Source organism: Platichthys flesus, chromosome 13 (genome assembly GCF_949316205.1).
Source record: "Platichthys flesus chromosome 13, fPlaFle2.1, whole genome shotgun sequence".
In the NCBI taxonomy this organism is placed as follows: domain Eukaryota; kingdom Metazoa; phylum Chordata; class Actinopteri; order Pleuronectiformes; family Pleuronectidae; genus Platichthys; species Platichthys flesus.
Genome location: NC_084957.1, coordinates 7900754 through 7922719, shown reverse-complemented (window position 1 = coordinate 7922719; position 21966 = coordinate 7900754). Strand labels below are relative to the sequence as shown.

Sequence of the window (21966 nt, the reverse complement as noted above, 5' to 3'; positions counted from 1 at the left end):
AATGTGCCCCAGAGCAACAACACTCTGGATCAGACTGCAGGTGCACTGAGCCCTTTCCAATCTGGGTCCAAGTCGGACAAATGTTTGGATCTTTTTGATATGTCTGCTCTTGGGGTTATTTTTGAACTTCTGGTTTGAACTTACCTGGGGTTTTTATTGTTGAGACTTAGTGCAATTTCATTCACAGCATGTGGGTGGGACATGACCATGTTGAAGCCATACTGGAAGATGAGTGAAAGGGAGAAAGACAAAGACAAATAAGTTGATTAACGGTGAAAAGGAGACACTGAATGAGAAATAAGTGCATTCTGCTGCATATTAAATGAAATGTGAAGAATTGAAAGAATGTAATTTGATCACGTTAGATAAATGTGCTTCGGTGCAAAGGCCCAGGACGTCCAGAATGCAGAGGGCTTTACCTGGTAGTTCATGATAGCGCGCAGGCACATGATGCAGACGTGGACGTCGTCCTTTTTACAGACCAGTCTGGAGTTTTTCAGCGTTCGCCGGCTGGGCAGCGTGTTGGAGCTGAAATCCAAATCATACAAAACACAAAAACAAGAGAGTGAAAAGAGGAAAAAAACAACTATCTCACTAAAAGGAGGTTTCAGGTCTACGACCATCTGAACAAAAACAACAAAACAGATGCCATTAGTGAATGAGCCCTTCACATAACGGAGGCTATTAAACCGCCACGCCACCTTACATTAACACACAGACACACAAGAGCCATATAATCTACGGCCCTCTCAAAGATATCACTTACAGCTTACACAATAGAAGCCAGTCATTTGCATGCAGCGCAGTGATTGTGCTGTGGACAAAAACAAGATCTTTTACTCCCGCTGCAACTCACAATCAGAGAGAAACAGCGGAGCAGTAGAATTAATGAAGGATATGTTGAGCCAGTAGGGGGGGGAAAAAACAAACAAAAAAACTCCAGTTTATTTTCAGACTTAAGTCACGAGGTTCAATTGCCAGCCTGGTTACTGGGAGAGATATGTGTCTTCAGGCTGCTGATAGACACGCTGATTCGTGTCAGCTCTCCGGTGCCTGAAGGCTTCATTTCTCTGAGTCACAAAGCTGTGTGTGTGTGTGTGTGTGTGTGTGTGCGCACGCATGTAAGGAAGTGGCAGCAGTTTTGTGTCAGAATGGTAACGTATGCATCTGTAACTTGAAACATTTGAACTAAAATGAGTTAAAACAGTTGTAAACGTGACTCAGAACCAAAACAAAATGTTAAACTTGATAATGTTCTCTGTGTGTCTACCTTGTGTGACCGGCCAGTTGCAAAACAACCCTCCTGACATAAATGCATTTAATTGTTCATGAGACACAAGTCATTTCTTCATCTCCTGCTGAATCAACATCCAAACTAAGGTGTGGCACGACTCAGAACAAATGACTTCAGGAGCAAGTGACGAATAATTTCTTAATCGCAAATAACAAACTAATGATTACAAAAGGTGATTTTGTAATCATTAGACTTCTGTCATGCCTCAACCTGCTTTGGCTTGTCGGAAATAACTCAGCTCAGGAGTGAAGTACAACAAATTCATGACTTGGCAATTCAGTTCGGACCAAGTCGATCAGAAAACAGGAAGAAACAGTCGGACAGAGTTCAGAGTTTAACCTTGAAAAATAGACTGAGATGATGATTTAATGGAAGTAGGTTGGGAATTTGATATTTGTATCTGTTTAATTAGAAATAGTTATTTCCTTAATATTAACATTAGATGGAGTTTAAAAACTAAGGGCAATTAAAAAAATAGCATTTTGAAGCAGTGGATGGTGAGACGTATCGTAAAAGTATTGATATACAAATCTGGGTGAAATTTGAATCCCATGTTTGTCTCATTGTAACTGTAACGAGCACAGAGTTGGAGGGAAAAGATGAAGTTATGTTCAGTGGATGAAGTGAAATGAATTCACAGAGTAGGAAACATTCCAGGACACATGTGCGTTCAATCCAAAAAGCTGCCGGCATGTTTTCTCAAAACGACAACAGCATAATGAACAGATTACAAACACCACCACAGAACATCACACAGTGACGATGACAACAGGGTTGTAAAACACAGACAAACACAGCTACGGGTTTCCTTTCTATCTCTGTGCAGTTCTACAGGCGTACCGTTTGATTTGAGAGCACTTTGGACAGCTCTGCGTGCTTGGTGATCTTCAAGGTGGCAGTTTGAAGAAGACACATACACACAAGTCTTAATTTGAAATCCAGTTATTAACTAGTTCACTTTATTCTAATTCAAAGCTCATCTAAACAGCAGCATAGGGGACAAAGATTCTGTATAATGGACAATAGGACATTTAGAAATGATTAAATCACTGAGACAGTGCTTCTTCATCATGCATCCAAAATACAGAAAGTATTTAAGGGAGGCCTAATCTATCTGTGCTGGTTGTGGACTAGTAATCAGCTCTTTACAGGACTTCTGCAGAAACTAGGCAAGCTTCTGCACAGAAAGGCATTTAGGGAGCCACACAAGCAGCACACAGGCGCAGGGGAAAGAACAATGAGTGCAGAAAATCCATTTGCTCCAAGCAAAGAAGAATTCAGTCTGAAGCGCGGGAGGGGGGGCTGGCAGTACGAATAATTCACCAACCCGACACAGACAGCGGGACAAATAAACTGGGCCCCGCTAGCAGAGAGGTATAAAGTACAATGAGGCAGGGGGGGGATTGTTTGCGACTGTATGTGTGTGGGGAGGGAGCGGGGATGGTTGAGGCTGCACAAAGCTTGCTGTGAGCCAGCAGAGCGGAGCTTAGACCTGCCTGCTGTCGAAGACGGGCAGACAGTGGAGGAGATGACTATGGAGGAACACGAGGACAGAACAGAGGAGACAGTCAGCCCCAGTGAAGACACTGACCTGTTACACGTTACTGCACACGCTCAAGTCATGACACAATGCTAACAGATGCAGGCAGCAGACGGTCATTAGTTAAGTCAAGGAGGAGTAAATGGCCATTTTACAGATTATCATGATAATAGAAATATTTCACTGGGGTGACATAGACATAATATAATAGACATAGAATATATAGATAACAGTTTAATGAACTCCTTGGATATTAAAAAAGTTAACGTACAAAAGCTACAGTAAACTAGTTCAGTAATTCAATGAGTATGTTAAAAAAAACTTGGGATGTTAAGCAACAGGTCTCAAGGGAAAGTTTCCACGAACTATGACAAACTTACAGTTGTGGCTTGAAATAGAGAAGATATCAGTTTTATCAACGTCTGGTAAAGACCACAGACTGTTTATAACAGCTCCAATAACTGAAGCCAAATGTCTTGATTGCTCCCTATTGGCTAGAACCAGTAGAGATCATAAACCCAGCCTCCTCCGTGTTAGCAGATGGGACACGGACCAAACTAAAAAAGGCAAACCACAAGTAGAATACATTTTTCTCAAAGACATTTTTATGTCATTTTGGATATTTCTTGTCACACTGGTTTCCGGGCTGAAACGTCATGATTGACAGATGAGGCTGACCCTCGATTGGTCGAGTTTGTTTATCGGCAGAATCTCGATACTGAACAGTCGTTACTGCACAGACTATTTATATTTTGGCTTCATTTTTGTACAATGGGAGGCAGGACACACGTGTCGTCCATCTTGAAGAAAAGTCTATGGTAATATCCAATGGAAAACTTCCAGCGTCCAACTCCCTGAATTAAAGTGTGACATTCTTTTTGTCTGTGCTTCGTTTTACTAGCTTTATATATAGATTACTTGGCAAAAACCTAGTCTTACTTCGACAACTACGACAATGAATAGAATTGGCTGACTATCATCATGCATGGATTTCATCTTCAGCAGACATGTGCCTCGTTGAATCAATAGAGGTCTTTGTGTAGAATGTCTTAAAGTTATCCTCGTCAAACAAATGGATTAGAGGTTGCAGAAGTCACAGCCAGTTCTGTACCGAGACATCAATGGAATGACAGGGAGGATTACAGAAATAAAGCACAAATGAATAGGATTTGTGCCGCAGAGCGTATATTAGCATGGGCTTATGAATTAACTGCTGTGAAATATTCCGTGCTCAGGAAGTGGAGTTAAAATTGCCTGTGTGCTGTTCATAACAACAAAAAGGAAAAAAGCGATTCATGAAGAGATTTTTCCTTCCGCTGCCGCCATCATCTGTCACAGGGGGAAATCACTGTCCATCATGTGTCACAGTCATGTGCAGAACCAGCCTTAGTCTGACAATCCAAAAATAAAAATAAATCCAGACAAACGCACGCTGCAGCCGAAATGTGCCTTAAGCCATTTAAAGTCTTACAGACCTCATGACTGTACCAACGGGCTGCTGGCATCTTATGAAGTGTGTGGCTACGCAATAGGAATCACGGTACAATCACATAGCTCCAGCTGAACACTGGTTAACTTCAAACTAAGGGTTAATGGTGAATCCTGCAGGTTGTGTGTGTATTGTACCGTATGGTGGAATGTCGCCCGCCACGTGTGATGCCGTTCCCCGTGATGGGAGACGGCAGCGTGCTGCCTCCATGAAGGTCTTCTATAGAGCGGCTCCAGGGCTTCGACTTGTCTATCGTAGCTTCCGGGTTATTCTCCAGACAGTCTCCATCAAACCTGTCAGAGCAAAGACATAGAATTTGACAGAATATGATACAGAACAGAACACGGTATTTGATGGAAAACACAATTTTTACACATGATCCCTTAAGATATGTTATGAGAGCTAACATGCAAGTGGAAATTAACTCTATTTGAAACATGACAGTAGCAGTAAAAACATTGAAAAACGGTTTGGCTAACATCAGTATCACTGACACATGCTGCCTTTACTAGCATGCTAGCAAAAGGCCTTTCCATGCCAGTCCTAATAGCACCTTTAACCAGGGGCTAATCTAAGCTAAGCAATGTGTAGTTAGCAAAAAAGTTCAAGTACACATAAAATATTTTGTTCTCAAAGATGGTTTGTGATGCACAAGATGGCGCCAATCGTACCGTATCATAGCAGGAGCAAGTGGCGACCTGTCGATGAAATTTACACATATCTGCTGTGTGCGTGTTTACAATGGCTCATGTTAAGTTGTGCTTGGCAGAAACTTTGGAAAGAGCTGCTAGTTTCAGTTTTTGTATGCCCGAACACACTTAGAGCTAACCATTCACTGTTTCCAGTGGACAGACCATAATAACACATAGTGAGGTGGGGGAGTGGGGGAGTTTTAAATTGAACACTGTGGCTCTTTGGCCCTGTCCACAGATTTTGGGACTGACTAATAATCACGCAGTCAACCCATGAATAGTTTGCCTATGGTTGCTATAATAGACAGCGCCAATGTGTCAGCAGCGGGCCCCGGGTGACTCAGTGTTTCTGACAACCGGGCGGCGGCAGCAGTGGCGGTGGTCGTTGTCGTGGTGGTGCCGGCGCGGTGTGGTGATGCATCAGCGGCTGTGCAGAATAGCAGCATTGTGTTGGCTGTCTGCCCTGCATATACACAAACATGGTAAAGAGAGAAAAAGCTGGTGGTGACTTACGTGACAGCATACTGTGCGAAAGAAAGATACTCCACCAGCACGTCCAGGCCTTTGTTCTCTTCATTTAGGAATTCTCTCACCCACCTGAGGAGAGGATGAAAACAAGGTTAACTCAAAAGGTTGATCGGCAGACAGACTCTTGGGGAATCAAAGGATTAGGTTTTGGTTAGATCTTCATAGTCAAGATTTCCTGTGTTAAGTCTTTATTGAAAAATCGGAGAAAATACAACTCATTCGACAACTCTGGAAAAAAGCTGGGGCGTCTACAATTCAGCTTAAAAACACAAGAAATACTTTTCTTTTCTATGAAAGAGAAACTGTACATAGAAGTCCTCCCTGCCTAAAGATCAGGAAAAAAAGGTGCCATTACAATAAGAGATATTTTCAGATGTTTCTGTGTATATAACATTTCATGTTATTTCACTTTTTTTTATAACTCGCTGCCGAATTTGACTGTACCTGACATCAATGTAGAGATGTTTTTTGATCATTCACCCTCCCTCTCCATCTTTACCAAGAAGAAATGTAATGATGCATTCAGCAGACTTCAAAGCTTCCTGCCCTCCAAACACATCACACACGCATGTGTTCGCAAAAGATTCAACACACACACACACAGTGTCTGCCTCTGTCTCTACGTCACACACACACACACTTTGTAACTCTGATAAAGACAAGTCCCCAGAATGATCAAAAGCCTGTTCCCACCTTCCTTACAGACACTGAAGTGGGCCACCCATTCAGCACACGTTGTGTTCTGCACAGAGCAGCTGAGTGTTTCACAGGACAGCTCCCGCTACCTTTGGCAACTTTTCTGTTCTCTTTCCAACGTCATGAGCGACGTGAGCCGAATCACTGAACATCTTTATTTGATAGCGTCCTATTAGAGCGCCGTGTCTTTTGCTGTTTACTTTTATTGAAGCTTCGCCAGGCCTGATTGCTCGGTGATTAAGAGAAATTTGCAGGGCATAAACATAATGACACACAGGCTGGCTTTTTGAGTGGCACTGCGCTGATGAAGACGTAGGACTAAGCTGCTTTAAAAATCCACTAGCTGCTTCTTTATTAGGGTCCCCCGTGGCGTAGCTGCATGGGAGTGAGTGGGACTAACGAGAGCGTCCAGGCAAGCGGTGCCTGGTAGGGCCCCATGTGTTTTTCAAAGGGCTTGGGGGTGTGGCCTGCTTTCGGACCACATGGTAATCATTACCACTGAGGACACTTAGCAACAATCCTCCCATTCACCACATGTTGTTGGCCACTGAGCAACATGTGAGGAGCAGACAGGGAGCTGGGACTGTCCCTGTGCACACTGCAAGTACGGGGACAATCTGTTTATTATACACAGCTTACATGACAAATACGTTTCTCTGTTCCACCTCAGAAAAGAAGCAGATTCATTCCCTGTCTGAGCTGGGGGGGGGGGGGGGGGGGGGGGGGGGAGAGACATCTTGCCTTCTCGCCACCCCCGCCAACCCCCTCCCATCCACTCAATCTCTCTCCCCATCGCTCTGCCATCATGGTAATGCCTCATTGCCTAATCTAGATTAGGTCGATTAATAAAGTAATCTAGTTATCAACAAAAAGGAGTTAATCCAAACAGCGCCTGGACTGCGGGGCCAGATGGGTGTCGTCTCCGGTTCGCCGGTCGGGAGTTTATTTTGGTTGGAGAGAGCAGAATCCGATCGGTGTGTAAACAGCGCGGAGGCGTGTGAGAGACGTGGTGTCAGAATCATGAGACGATCAGAGAATTGCTGCGAGAGTGAAACGGATGAATCGCAGTTAAGTAATATGTGTTAGGGAGGACAAAGAGAAAAACAGAGGGATTAAGAGAGGTAGTTTAGATAACGTGTGTGTGTGTTTGTGTGTATTTGAGATTTTGTGATGATTGTGTAACTAGCATCTCTGCCTCTCCGCTGTCACAACAGTCTGTAGCCAGCAGATGCCCTCAGAGTTTCTTCTACTTCCTGTCCTCGACACAGGGTCTACACTCAACAGGGTCTTTTGTGGTTGCTTTCCGACATGCCATGAAATCCCGACATTTTCCAGAGGAGCTGTACGTGAGAACGCAGATGTGCGAATCAGTTGCTCTGTTGCAGAACGTTTCCTGCCAGACATTTTGGACATTGTCCTGTTGTTGTAAAAGCATCTGACCCAGACGATCTCCTGCTGCATTCTTCATATTTTTAAAAGACAAACATCAGAAAATATCTGCATCCAATTTTCCGGGTTTCATGTCTGAAAACGGCAAATATATCCTGTGGTCGCAAACCTCCAACATCCCTCTCAGCTGTTGGCTCTCATCCTCATCCAGACTAATGAATGCTGACGTTTCATTAGTACACTCAGTATCCCATTAATCAATTTCTAAAATTGGCCCAGTTCCCCTTTAATGCTGCCGTTTTCCTTTATTTGTCTAAAACCACATTGGATAAGAACTATAACATTTATTTTCATTGATTTCACTTATGTCGGGTAAATTCTCTGTTATTGAAACTGCGAGACGTATTGTGACCAGTGTCAGAGTTTGTGTACTGCTTATATTTATTTGACCATCACATTAAATACAAATCTGATTCTAATTCATTTAGGGCTTGCCTTGATAAATGATCCTACAGATCCCAGAATGCATTAGGCCTTATTAATAATGCTGAGCGTCTATCAAGGGCCTCTGATCGAACCAACAGGTCTTGTGATCTGGAGCGAGACAAACCAGTGAAACCTTGTATCTCGCTAACTCTCACTGAGATATTGATCTTTCAATGAGGCTGACGGAGCTGCACTGGATCAGTATCAGCTGTGACAGGTCTGAGCATGTTATCCTGGAATACCTGGAATTACAGGAGAAAACTGAATACGTTTTATTATCTGTTGCCTAATCCTTTAGCAGCATCTCCTATAATACCTCTACAGGAACAGGATGGCAAATTGAAACGCCGATTTGTTTCGAGTTGTGCATAAAGAAAAACGTGTTTTCCTTCCTCCAGAGGCTCTTCACGTGTCGGCCGCACCGAACGATCAATCGATTCATCTATCCTCCATCGCCACACAACTTTTCTGTGTAATATTAGGACAGAGCGTAGAGATGAATGGGGGATGGTGGTGGCGGTTATAGCGTCAGCGTCTCCGGGTGTCTGGAATGCCAGACTTTTTTCTCCCCCCTGATTCTAATATAACCAGGTCCAGGACTTTCAGCTCTGCACAAGCTTCACACAATCCTGCCGTGACTCACCCTATGTGATTGGTCCGTAATGAAATTTCCAGTTCTCTCAGGACTTGGGTGGACTCCTGAACCCTCCGTCTGAATTTCTGGGGAAGGGAAGAAAAGGGGCAAGTTAATATTTCATCACACCACAAGGAGTGTAAAGCTGGTGAGTGGTAGCACAGGGATGTTTTGGCTGGGGAGAACTTTTAAAGGTCAGACAAACAGACAAGGTGACATTTATATTTGAAAACAGAAAAGAGCAGCGCTGATTATAAACCAGGTCGTTCTCATCAGTTACTATTCACCAGGCTAAAAGAGAAGCTGAGTGACTGGAAGCTGTGAATATAGAAATAGTTCCTGTTATCTTGTGTGCTCATGTTGATTCTGTAATCCTTCCTGGTAGCAGCGTGATAAAATCAAGTCCCCTAATTGGTTACCTCTAAGAACCAACCGGGACACCAGGCGGACCCACATACACACATTCTTGTTCCCTGTTACTGTGGATACGGTGACTAGAAGGAGGTTTGGGGGAGACGTGCATGAGGGTTCGGAGCCGTGCTCACAGATGAAACAGAAAACAAGAGCGAAGAGAGAGAACGTGAGCGGGTTTCGCTTTTGATTCCATCCTCTGACAGGAGGTGATCCGCAGAAACCCAAAACAAAGGGCCCTTCAGGCTGTTACACAACCGCAGGGACAAAAGAGGCAGAGAAAATTACCGGTGGTGATCTAGCACCAGCGGCCTCAGTGCGGGGGGGGAGGGGGGGGCAGATGAGAGGGTGTGAGACTGTTGCATCAGAGGAGAGACGAAAAGTAAAAATTCAGCTTTAATACGTGTCGCTGTCTTCTGCAGCTCAAACAGTTCCTCGCATCACAAAGGGATTTTTTATATTTTGTATAGGGATTTGTGTGCTGCTTAAAAAAATTAAAATAACAAGAAGCCAAGCAATCCCTCTTCGCCTGTTAAAGTTTTAATATGACAGGAAGAAGGAAAAATCTGAATGCATATATCCCTATGAAGTAAAGAATGGAATCATGAGAAAACTCTAAAAGTTGGTGGAGTTTCTATACTTTTTTGGACCCAGTTTGTTTCCTGTTATTTGAAGATAAAAGTCTGACAACTCCTCATTTGCAGTAATATCAATATCGGTAGGAGGGAAAAATGTAATAATTTAATGATACGTTTTGGTCAAACATTGAATTTCGAAACAAGTTTGTAAATGTTTTAAATTATAATTAATTAATAATAAATAAAACATTGATGATTGATTGGCATTGCAAATAGATGAATCGGATTGATTACAATGGAAGTTCTGTCAAAAAAAAAACATAGTGTTGTTACTTTAAGGAAATTACCACAAACCTTAGTTTCTATTTACTAAGTTTGGTTTTATCAACTCTGTTCAGTGTGAAACTGAAAAAGTCCCGGCCCAACCAAAAAGCTTCACTTCTGCAACAGCAAACGAATAAATGAATAAATTAAATGATTTGTTGTTCAGCATTAAACTGATGGTCACCATTTTCATATTAAATTCATTATTGTGCAGGCAGAAACAACAGCTTGTCAAATGTCAGAGTTTGCTTCTTTATCACAGTTTTTTAGAATCATTATAAACATGAGGTCACTATAAACTTGAGAGGAGAAGAGAGGAGCAGAGAAGAGATCCAGGGTTGGAGGGAGGGCCGGGTCACTTTCCATGATGTGTTAGTATCAGGGAGGAAACAGAACTCAGCCCAGTGTTAACCTATTATTAACATTCACTGAGAAGAGAGCTGTTCCCATAGCTGGTGTCTCTCTCTCTCCCTCTCTCTCCCTGTAGTCTGTGTCTTTGGGCTTGGGCGGTGTGTGTTTGGCACAAGAGGAGATGAGAAACAGAGTGTTTTTATTAGGGAGGAGTCCTTTGTGTGTCTTTGTGGAAAGCAGAGCATATTTAGGAATACTGCGCAAGCTCTCAGAGGCACCCCCCCCCCTTCAACTTCTTCTTCTTCTTCTTCATCTCCCACCAAACACACTACACTCCACACTTTAAGTACTACCAGCTGCATCACCGAGAGACGAGCCGACAGAGGGAACGAGGGAGAGAGAGAGAGAGAGAGGAGACAGAGAGAGAGAGAGAGAGAGAGAGAGAAGACAGAGAGAGAGAGAGGAGACAGAGAGGGAGAAGTGAAAGGAAGCAAGTGAGACCAGGGAGACGGGACATATAACCGGTGCTGGGGGAGGGAGAAACAGGGAGAAATTTGGGGGAGTGCGAGCTCAGGAGGGGTCATCCTGGAAACAAATCAATGGCTGATACATTCTTGGGGACTAGTTGGACCGGAGCTCTTCCTCCTTGGCTGCCTATTGGCTGGGAGCAGCCCAGAGGAATGCACCGGAGCCTGCCTATGGAAAGCAGAGGCAATGACCTCCAGCTCGCTCACAGTGGCACAATTGTTTGAGTTTGAAGAAAAGGGGGATGGAGCAGGAATGAGGGAAGAAGCCCATAACTCTTTCTTTTCCTCCGTGCTCTCTTGTGCCGTTTTTTTTGTCTCTCTCTCTCTCCCCTGCATTCTGTCCATCTCTTTCTCCCCCCTTTAGCCCTCCATCATTCAGCCTTTCCCTCCCTCCCTCCCTCCCTCTCCCTTCTCACTTTACACATTCAACTCCTGCGTCTGTGTCTGCTTGGAGGTTTTTGAACAGGCCGATTTCCCCAAATCCCACGTGTCTCGGCCGATGAGACTAAACAACAAACAGCCGTAAAAACGAGACGACAAATGAACAAAGTGAGGTTTAGGGAGGTCCCTCAAAGGTTGTCTAATCCAGAATGGTTGTATAGAGACCCAGTTAGTCATGTGGCCCCGGATGAGTTTAAACAAGATAAGAGAAGGATGCAAAACAAACAGACACTTGTGGCTGTCTACTTCTGATGAGGTCATTCAGCCATGATGGTGCTTAGAACCCAGAGAGGTTTAGCCAAGGTCAAAAAAAGGAAGAGAGCGCAATGTTTAGGAAAATACTTTCTTGCTGAAAGTTCAAGGAGAAGATCAATACCACTCTGTCTGTTAGCTAAACATGAATGCTTAGCAGTAAGTGTGAGGGGGGGGGGGGGGGGGGGGGGGGGGTTCACCTGGTTCTGACCTGGGGTGAACTCCTAGCACCGCAAAAGCTTGTCGATTTTGTTTTCTTCGGGAGCCATGCATTTTACAAGAAGGGCCACTCAGAGAGCGCACATACAGTCAAGGCTATAAGACCCAAAATTCGCCATGTTTAAGAAAAAAATGGCACCTGACTATCTTACCTTTGAGCAGTTAGGTGGTGTGCCTTGCTCCAAAGAACTGCAGAAGGAGGAAGTGACGAGATACACTTATATACCCTACTAATATATACTACTTAATACTTTTTCACAGCCAGATCCATACCAGCTGTGAACAGGCCTTCATGTCTATCACCTTGAGACTGGTACAGACTGTCACGCGTTGACCTCGCGTTGTGTCGACTTTGTCTTTGTAAACTTGCGTCACTCCGGCTTTTATCAGATCTAGTTGTGTGTTTTCTTTCACATTATGATTCAGAAACCACAGGCATGCAGCAGCATTGGGAACCAGTGGTTTCCGAACCTGAAGGCCCTTCCACGAAAACGTATTATTTAAACTGTATGTTTCACTATATGATCACAAAACAACAGCCAGTCTATTTCACTCATTTATCCCTTATATTGAGTTAGTTATTGAACTTAGCTTTTAATAATTTCACAAATTTAGTCCATTACTTTATAGCTGTTTTACTCATTTATAAACACACTTTAATTTGAGATATTTCAATCATTATCCAATATAGTTAGCAAGTTCTTATCAATTTATCCATTACCTTTAGTAAGTCATTTGCTTTCTCTTAGCAAACCATATTACCGTTATAATTCCTACTTTATTTAACCCCTTATCTGTATAAAATAAATGAATGAAGCTACACTTCACAATACCTCCGGCAAAACCTAAAATCTTTTATAAAAATGAGGCAGAAAGATGTATCTCAGTGTGTACATGTGCCTCTCTGTTCCCATTTGTTCCCCTTTTGCCACAGTCATCCCTCTTCATGCCATTCCAGCTGAATTTTTTATTCCAGTCAGTGCAAAACTGAATTATTCAGTAATTTGTTGTTATTCTGGCAGAGGCTGTTGGTTAATTTGTTTATCATCGAGACTGGTGTCCCAGCACTCCCCACACGACTCTATCACTCAAGCCAGAAAGCCTGAAATTTGGCAAAGCCTGAGAGCTGGCTGATTCTTGGCTTCATGGAGCCCCTCCTCTTACTCTCCTCTGCAGCCCACCAAGGAAACACACTGGACGGGCTGCTGCCAGGACATAACACTATTCCTATCGTGTAGCTGCTCGATACCTTCGGTGAGCTCCTGCCACGGTGCGAGGTCTTGTCGATGCCTGAAGTCCGACTGTCTGCAGCACTATTATTCTCCTCTTCCTTCAAGTAACTACCCTTTTCTCTCCTCATGGTGTCGGGCCTAATGACTCTTCAGCTGGACAGTACTTTCTCAGACCTGGACGGCCAGATATACAACTGTCTCCTTTTCTCACTGAACCCCACAGCCGCCTGTTCTGTAACTAAAGTTCCCAAGTCGTCTCCTGCAGGAACCCTGTGTGCAATCTTTCCTCAGCTGCAGGGATATCCTGAACAGGAGATAGAGGGTCGAATGGGAAGGAAAGAAGCTGCAGCTGCGGAACAGCCGGGCCAGTGGGAAAGGACAGAGCGTTTGAAAGAGGGCGTTCACCTTTCTTGTGACTGCTGGGTCTAGATAACTCCTCAGCTTCTGCAGGTACGTGTGAGGCGGGTTTTTCACCTGGAATCGCTCCTGTGAAAAAGAGGAAAACAAGAGTGAGGTGGGCAGACAGCTGAGTGAGAAAACAGAAACAGAATCCCTCAGACAGAGGAAGTTAAACATTTTAAAAAACACATTTGAACATTCCCGAAATTCCTCTTGAATGAAGCTTTGATTTGTGACAGTTCTGTGGAACTGTGTGACACACACACACACACTTGTATGATGTAATAAGAAGAATCCCGCTGTCACAGGTCTGAGCACATCTCCTGTTCACAGGACACTGTTGTTGACACTAAAGCCGTCAGATTAAAACTGAACAGGCTCTGAGTGAATTACACCCTTGAGTTATCCTTCAACTGATGGGATCCACAGATTATGTTCAACTTTAAGAGGCCGAATGAAAATAACGCCAATGACTCCTGTGCTAAGAAGCCGCTTTACTGGGAGATAAACCTTTTATATAAAGGTCACGTGTTTGTGTGGTTGACTTCAGGTGTCAAGAAACCGGTATCGGTTTGCTTTTCTTGGAGATTTAAAATTCACTTTGGGGCCTTTCAAGGATAATTTACACATCGCACTTTAAGACAACCTGTGTGGGGACAAGTGTGCTGACACAGCATGTTTGGCCTGTTAGAGAGGGAGTGACAGAAGACAACAGTATGAGTTTCTATCCTATTATCCTTTTTTTTTTCTATCTGCAAAAAATATTAAAAGTTAAACAATTCTTCTTCAACACTTGTGTTTAGCTGCCACACAGGTGGATGACAGCAGGAGGGTGACGAACCGTGCAGATCACTGGCCACAGTCTGATAAACACTGAGCAAGGAGACTGCGACAGCTGAGGTCATCCAGCCGGCAGAATATCACACACTGATCGTTCTGATAATTATTGTCATTAGTTTAATGAGCGTAAAAAAGCAGAATCTGTCTCAGGGATTGTGTGAGTACATGTCCCGTGTTCAGCCAGGAACAGGTTTTAGGTCAAATCCCTCACGTTATTGTGCTCTAAATATAAATACAACAGATTAGTGCTGGATTTGGATCAGTGTGTTGAGCGGGAAACCGTATTTAGAGCAGGCTGAGCGCTACGCAACAGTGGCATGAATGGTGAGCGAGTTAACAGACAATGCTGCATCAGAGCAGAGACAGAAAACATCAAGAAATTCATTCATCACACAGGAGGGAAAAGAGCAGCACCCTTTCCTTTCTTTGCCGACCAGCCAGGACAGATGTCTGACTTCTAGGTGAAGACTTTCAAGGAACAGAATCTGATGTTCAGAGCGCACAAACATTTCCATGAATCTCTGATGAAGATCTGTAACATAAGTGTGCTCTTACACCGGTATGGTAGGAAGTCACACATGCATCAGTCAGCTGGTGGAGGTCTGTACATCCAGCAAACTCAGCAGCTGCATGGTTTTCTGAGTCTATTCGGTAGATATGGTAAAGGGATTATATTCATAGAGTGCTTTCCCAGTCTTATCAACCGCTCATTCACACACATTGATATAGCGGTTAGTGTGCGACCCTCTCTACTGTCTGAGCCACAGCCGCCTAATAGTGGAGGTGGGTCATTTCGCGCGCAACAAAAAACAACCCACTCAATGCCAGTTCAAAAACAGTATACTTAATGTTAGTATTGGTTTTGTTCTCGAGCAAGTTCTTAACAGTTTTCCACCAGAGCAAGTAGGTGTTTGGTGGATTAAATTTTATTTTCCTGTTTTTCTCACTTATTTGAAATGCCCTGTTTCTTTCGGGTTCATGTGGTTCAGCAGTCACAGACCACTCTTCCCCCCCCCCCCGCCAGTAACAACCTTCAGTAAATCATGGGCAGATTTAACCCCAAACTTTGCAGAGGCTCCGACCAACGAGGCACAAGCGCAGCGACAAGGACAACAGGCCCTCACTGGCTCCCAACACAACACGTCTTCACAAAGACATTCGAGCCAGAACAAACTGGGAACTGAGAGTCGAAACCTTTATCTCCACAGTGGTAACTTCATTTACTTTCATCAAAATTACACAAACAAGCATTCACTGTTTTTATAGCCATGTATTTTACCAGTATACATGAGTTTCCAACAAAACCCCATCGAAATGAATCGAGTGTGAATTAATTTGGTGGTGGCCACACTCACAGATATATGTTACACTAGCATGAAATTCAATACCACATTCCCACAAATTACAGCAAATAAATGAACAGAGAACTAATCTCAAGTCTCGATCGAGATGAAATTCTATTACAAGCTTAATGTCTTTTCCTCTGTGTTCAAAACCCTGAATCAAATGCTCCTGGCTCTGCTGCGTTATCGGCCACATCACATTTCTCCCAGCTCCAGAGCGACTATCTCATGAAAACAGGAAGGACAACAGCTGTGTCAGGAAAGAGAGCTGCCCGTCATGGACACAGCTGACGGACAGCTCGGTCCCGGTTGAGACTTTCATTTGCTCCAGAGCTGCGATAAAAGAAGAAATCTGGCAGACGCTTGGTGCTGCTGAATGCACCTCGTTGCATGCAAAGAAATGCATGGAATGGAAACAGGCTGTAAATACATGAAGCAGGAGAGTGTATCATAAAGAACACATGTCTGGCTTTAAGGAGCTCGTATAAAACTGGTTCCAACATGCTCTCTGTGGTGGTTTTGTCTGGGAGAGCTGGTCTGGGCTTAATTTGAGAGGTGCGGTACAAATCCCCCCCCTCTGCACCTGACGAGAGCAGCCTCGAGAGGGGAGATCACGGACCAGTAGAAAGTGGTTTTGGGTGCATTCGACTGAGCTGTAAGAGCCACTTCTATAGGAACCGTGTCGTCTCCTTTACTCCAGATGTCTTCCTCATCGACAGAAATGTTTCCATCCTTCATAAAGCCTCATGATTTAATATTTAAAACTTTGCAGGGCATGTTTTTTCAAAGGGATGGGGGGGGGGGGGTTCACCTGTCATCTCCGCCTCCCTCCATCCCTGTTGCAATGGTTACATAAGGAGATTCACTGTAGCTGTCACACAGAAAACACTTTACTCCCTGAGCTGCCTGCACTGTCATGGGTATAAGCTTGTTGGGAGAACGAGGGGGCGGTACAGACGTCGGAGGACTGGTTTCAGTGATGTTCTTCAATGTTAAAATAATTGTATTGTACAATGATATAAGGTTCACACCTACAGTCGATACCCGTCATTGTAGACATAGATAAGACTGATTGGACGACTCTATAGCGTATTGGGTTTTCCCCTCTCTCCTCAGTATAATCCCTGCGCTGTGTTTAGGTGTCGTCCGCTTCACTTACAATAAAGAGGAAACCCACTATTTTCACTTCAGGTCTGAGAGAGGAACACTAGAGCCCTCGAAAGAGGTTAAGAGAGGATGTGTGTCTGCTGGTCAGTGGCAGCGTGGGCTCCCTCTGGCACCGTTCCCTTCAGGGTCAGTGGGCATCAATACATCTTTAGTGGGTGGTGGTCTTGATCTGGTCTCCGTTTTTTCTTTTTTCTCCTCTGCTCAGGGATGCAGAACAACTCCATGGCACGGAGGTTGCGGGCTGAGTGGAGCACTCAGATCACAGCTCGGTGCACAACATGCACCCTCTGTTATTTCCTCAACGCTGCACTGATGCCGGTAACAGGCCCAGTTTTTTTAACTGATGTGTGCTCCCCGCTGTGCCACTTAACCCACTTGACCAGGGAAGTCGGGGCAGGGTGTAAAGGCCAAGACAGGCTTACAGGATAAAGGCAGGGCAACGGAGCGCGGCTGCTGTCGTCACCACACGCCAGCCGAGCATCTCTAGGTTTAAATCTACAGTAGACAGTTGAAATGTACAGTACATGCACGTGGCATCGCTTTGTCTTTACTCTGCTGAACTGCAAAGGTTGATTGATGACTATACAGCTTAATGCATCTCAATGGTAATTATGCAGCCACGGTGCTTGAAGTAAACAGATGAGACTGGTGCCCACCTGATCGCAGATGAGTTCCCACTTCTTCTCGTTGTCATACTGCCGCAACAGTCGTGCTTTGTCTGGAGGAAGATTCATCGAACTCTGGAAAAGAGAAAAAGGTCAGAGTTAATTTGATGCAGGTAATGAAATATCATCACACACATGAGTCGAGTAATAACTGAAAACACACACACACACACACACTCCGACTCAAACAATGAAGCTCCTTCAGGTAAAGGGATTCATGATCTCCACTGGAAGATATATACGCGTCTTTAAACTGTGTTACAGAGACAGAAAAGTCTGATCTTATCTTTAGCCATCCTGCTTACAAACCAATTACAGACTCTCTCAAGAACTATGCCATGTCAGCAGGAACCTCCGAAACAATGGGTGACAGTGCTGCACCTGATCTGAATAATCCCTCCACTTGATCTTTATAAACGGGTTTGGATTACAGAGGTTAAAGAAGAGGCTAAATGTAGTTTGGTGGCATTTCAACAAAGAAAGGTCACAAAATTTCTTCCTCATGGAAGCAGAACGGCACAAACTAAATTGTATGCAAAAAGTTTAAAAAAAAAAGATCTCCACATAACCTACAGCATGTCATTATCATGAGTGGTCTGATTGAGAGACAAGATTTGGGACCTTTTGGGACATTTTATTAAAGAAGAGAAACCAAAAGGAAACAAGGGGAATAAGAGTTAACGAAGGTCCCTTGGTTTGAAACAAACAGTGTTGACATGTGGTAAGAGAGATTCTTAAAACAACGTTATTTCCAATTAAAACTGTGACACTACAAGTGAGTTGCCAGCAGCAAAAAAAAAATTAAAAAGGGAACTGACAAAGTTTTGTTTTATACTGTCAAAATAGAAATTTGAATCACTTCACAGAAATCTGCTATTTTTAGTTTGTCAGGAGGATCACCGAAAAAAACTACTGAACAGATTTCGGTGAAACTTGGAGGAACGGGACATGTACCAGGAAAGAAGCCATTTAATTTTGGCATGGAACAGCACAAAAACATCAGAACCGGCATTTATTTTCTTTTCACTTTCTTTAACATTGCAAGAGAACATTGGCATTTCTCTGGCATTTTGACCAATTTCCCAGAGGAATCACTCACTGAGCTATATGTTCAAACTAAGGTCAATTTAGAGGATCAGTGAGAAATTGGCAGCAGATCTAAATATAACTCTGGTTCTAGCAGATTTAAATGAGGTTTCATTAGGGGACTGTTGGGCCTTGGTGGAGCTACACACTCTCCTGATTGACATTCTAATGATTAAGACATTGAGAGTGACATTAATTATAGAGGCAATTCAAGCAATGGCAGACTAGTAGTTAAACTACAACAGTCACTGAACAAGCTTACGAAGCGGCTCCGCTGCAGACGTGGGAAACCTTGAGGCCTCTTTCTCAGAGCCACCTTGGAAACAGTTGTTAAGGAGAAGCCAAAACAAATCTTCATTTGCTTCCCCTGACTAGTTTTTTTTTTTTTTTTTCCTGTCCAACCAGGTTAAAACACCATCCTGGAAACCAGTTCCCAAGTCATGGGAAACCGAAAAAGCCACTAATGAGAAAGATCCCAAAATATCTGCCATGTGAGAAGCTGCAGACAAGAACTGCAAAGAAAAAGATGTTTCTCCTCAATTACACTGAACGGAGAAGCTACTTTTTGTCTCTTTTTCTTCTGTTTTTTATTATCCCGATTGCAAAACATCAAATATTCCCCTTCAGTGTTGTGCAGGACATATCTCTCTACTAGTTAACACTCTATATCTGAAACTACTCCCCTGACGTCCCAAAAAAACGGTTACACAACTCCTTTTCTTTATCCTGCTGTCCTTTATCGACATCTGCTTCATGTTGGAACACCTCTGCAGTCGTCTAGAAAGTTGGCTCTTTCGTTAACTACTGTGATTCACCACGCCCTCGTGCAAATTAAAAAAAGCTTGGGACAATTAACCTTGCACTTAATCGCACCACCTCCATAAAGTACATGGTGCAAATTTGGCCACAAAGAAAAATGTTACCAAGCTGGAGATTTGCTTAGACGCCTCAGGGCAAATCCATCTTACATGAAACTAAAAAAGCTGCATCAAGAGTGTTTCATGTGCAACTTTCAGTCTTAAAAGATGTCACAAATGGTATTGTGAGAATATTTTCCACTGGTAAGTGAAAAACGGGGGAAACATGGTTATTATGCAGCGCTCAGCTTGGGGCTCTCCCCCCACTGCTCTTCTGATAGGCTGGATAATCTATCAGTGTGTGTGTGTTCAGGGCTCGGCCTCCACTTTTTTTTTTTGTCTCTGCTGGATTTTCCAGCAGAGTCAAAGGGGGGGGAGCGAGAGGAAGATGGATGAGGAATATCCCCTGGTTGGAACCTGGCTTGGTGAGCGGGACACTGATTGAGTGGTTTGAGCCCCAACTTACTCTAGAGCTATGGAAAATTTAATATAACCATTTCAATACTATAAGTGCATTGGTAAGAGAAAATCAATGTGCAGAGAGATGCTGAGGAGGCAGAGGGACGGAGGGCAGATCCAGGATATTTTTATTTCCACTTTCTTTAACGTTGATAATTGGGACTTACTTCAACATTTTTGTTGATTTCTCAGTAAATAACTCCTGGATCTTGATGAATCAGCAGTGTTTAAGGGACTGGGATGTATGAGCATGTGCAATTTGATGCAGATCCTAACAAAAATGGATCTAGTGAATTTAAATGTGGTGTCATGAGGGCTATGTGTTCCACTGAGAGCAGATATTTCATTGTCTCCCTTAAGTTTCTGTCCTTCACATAATTAAAACCGGCTGATAAACAGATATTGATGAGGCGCAATTGATTTACTTCACAGGAGCCAATAAGCCTGAAAAGTGAAATCCTAAAAGAAAGAGTAAATACAAGAGTACAATTTGTCTTCTGTGTGTTTATCTTTCGATGCATCAAAATCAATGTGAAGCACAGAACTTGGGTTATATTTGGTCTAATCCCGGCTGTAGCCCGTCTACTCCTCTCTAAAAGAGCGGGCAGGAAATTGCATCAGTATTCAGCCGAAGCTACACGGTGGGCTGATTGCTGCTATGCTGACTGCAGGGAATTGGGAGTCAGGGGGGATCATATTGACTCAGTTTGGCGGCTCACCAGTGGAGCAGCGTTTATACCCACTTCCCTTCCCTAAACACATTAAAATACAATTTGATACCCGAGCAGACCTTCAAATGAAATGAAAGGAAGCAACCGGCGGCTTCGCTATTTTACACAGAGAAGTGTGAAAGGATTTTACAGCAACGACAAAAAAAGTAAATTACATAACTAATGTCTAGACTATAGGTTTGGATATAAATAGGCTGGTGTGATGACGTGGGTGCTCGATATAGGTGCTGAGCTCCTGCGGCGTGTTTGGGTGACTGGGTGGTTTTCAGAGACGCTGCGGCTGCACTGAGATTCGAGAGTCCTGCTTGGTGACGCTCCAACTAAAGCAAAGGACCACTTCTACCAGACTTCACTTCATCCCAGTGCTAATGAGCTGTGACAGGTACTCAGCTCTCTGGGGTCACGTTACCCGACATCTACACCCGCACGATCTGGGCCTGTGTGTGTCTGTGTGCATCTGTGTTATTAATGGGGAGCTGTTGCGGAGGGTGCGGCGGCTTTTCGCCAGCACGTGACGGCAGACCACCCTCACCGATCCACCCACGTCTAAATTTGACTCATTAGTAAATCCCACCGTAATTAAAGTGTAGCTCCAATAAAGTTAGGAGGATTACAACACGTCCAGCAATGCCCAGCCACTGGGTCTGGGAAACGAGAAAAAACATTCACATAAACCGGTGACAGATGTTCTGACATTGAATATGTGGATCTACACTTTGAGCAACCTGCTGTTAAAACAAGCAACATGATAACTCAGCTGTCTGCCATCACCGTATCAGCTGCGTGGAGGGTTTGGTACCTAAAGATAAAACGGAGCAGATGCAAAGTGTCTGATGGAGTGTTTCATGGAGAGGAATCTCTATTACAAGCTTCAGTAATCAAATTGTCATTAGCAAATTAACTTGAAGAAGTTTCTTGCATGAAAATAATGAAAGTGAACCAGCAACGGACATCAAGAGTAGCAAGCGTGAGGGAGAATCACACATTGAGGGCGGGGGATTCAGGAAATGACCGGATCCTGTGAAATGCGAGGTTTTAACGCTTCAGCATCTCCAGGCTCACTTGGTGCTCGAAGCAGCTGTCGAACATCTGTGCTGAATCGTCATGAATTACTATAGAAACATAAGTGCGATGACATTTAGCTCAAAACAGGACTTGTACAGCAGGACATTAACTGTTCCTCTGTAGAACCCTGCTATGTATTAGAATGAATATGAACGCAATCATTGATGCATCACAAAATAATGTTTTCGGGTTTGGTTTTTGAGCACAAAAAGCTTGCCAAGCAGTGTTGTATTATTAAAACAATGGATAATCACCCCGGACCTTTCAAGCA

At 43.7% G+C, this 21966-nt stretch overlaps 1 protein-coding gene across 5 annotated transcripts in view; it reads right to left on the bottom strand.

The window, feature by feature from the left end:
* fmnl2a (formin-like 2a) overlaps positions 1–21966 on the bottom strand; it is a 51765-nt gene that overhangs the window by 16035 nt on the left and 13764 nt on the right. For all 5 annotated transcript variants that reach the window (XM_062403377.1, XM_062403378.1, XM_062403380.1 and 2 more), the window contains exons 2-8: positions 17489–17572; positions 13489–13569; positions 8758–8834; positions 5529–5612; positions 4461–4616; positions 420–528; positions 145–221 (exon numbers count right to left, since the gene is read on the bottom strand). In XM_062403377.1, the coding sequence (XP_062259361.1) occupies positions 145–221; positions 420–528; positions 4461–4616; positions 5529–5612; positions 8758–8834; positions 13489–13569; positions 17489–17572 (668 nt within the window). The remainder of the gene's footprint in view (positions 1–144; positions 222–419; positions 529–4460; positions 4617–5528; positions 5613–8757; positions 8835–13488; positions 13570–17488; positions 17573–21966) is intronic.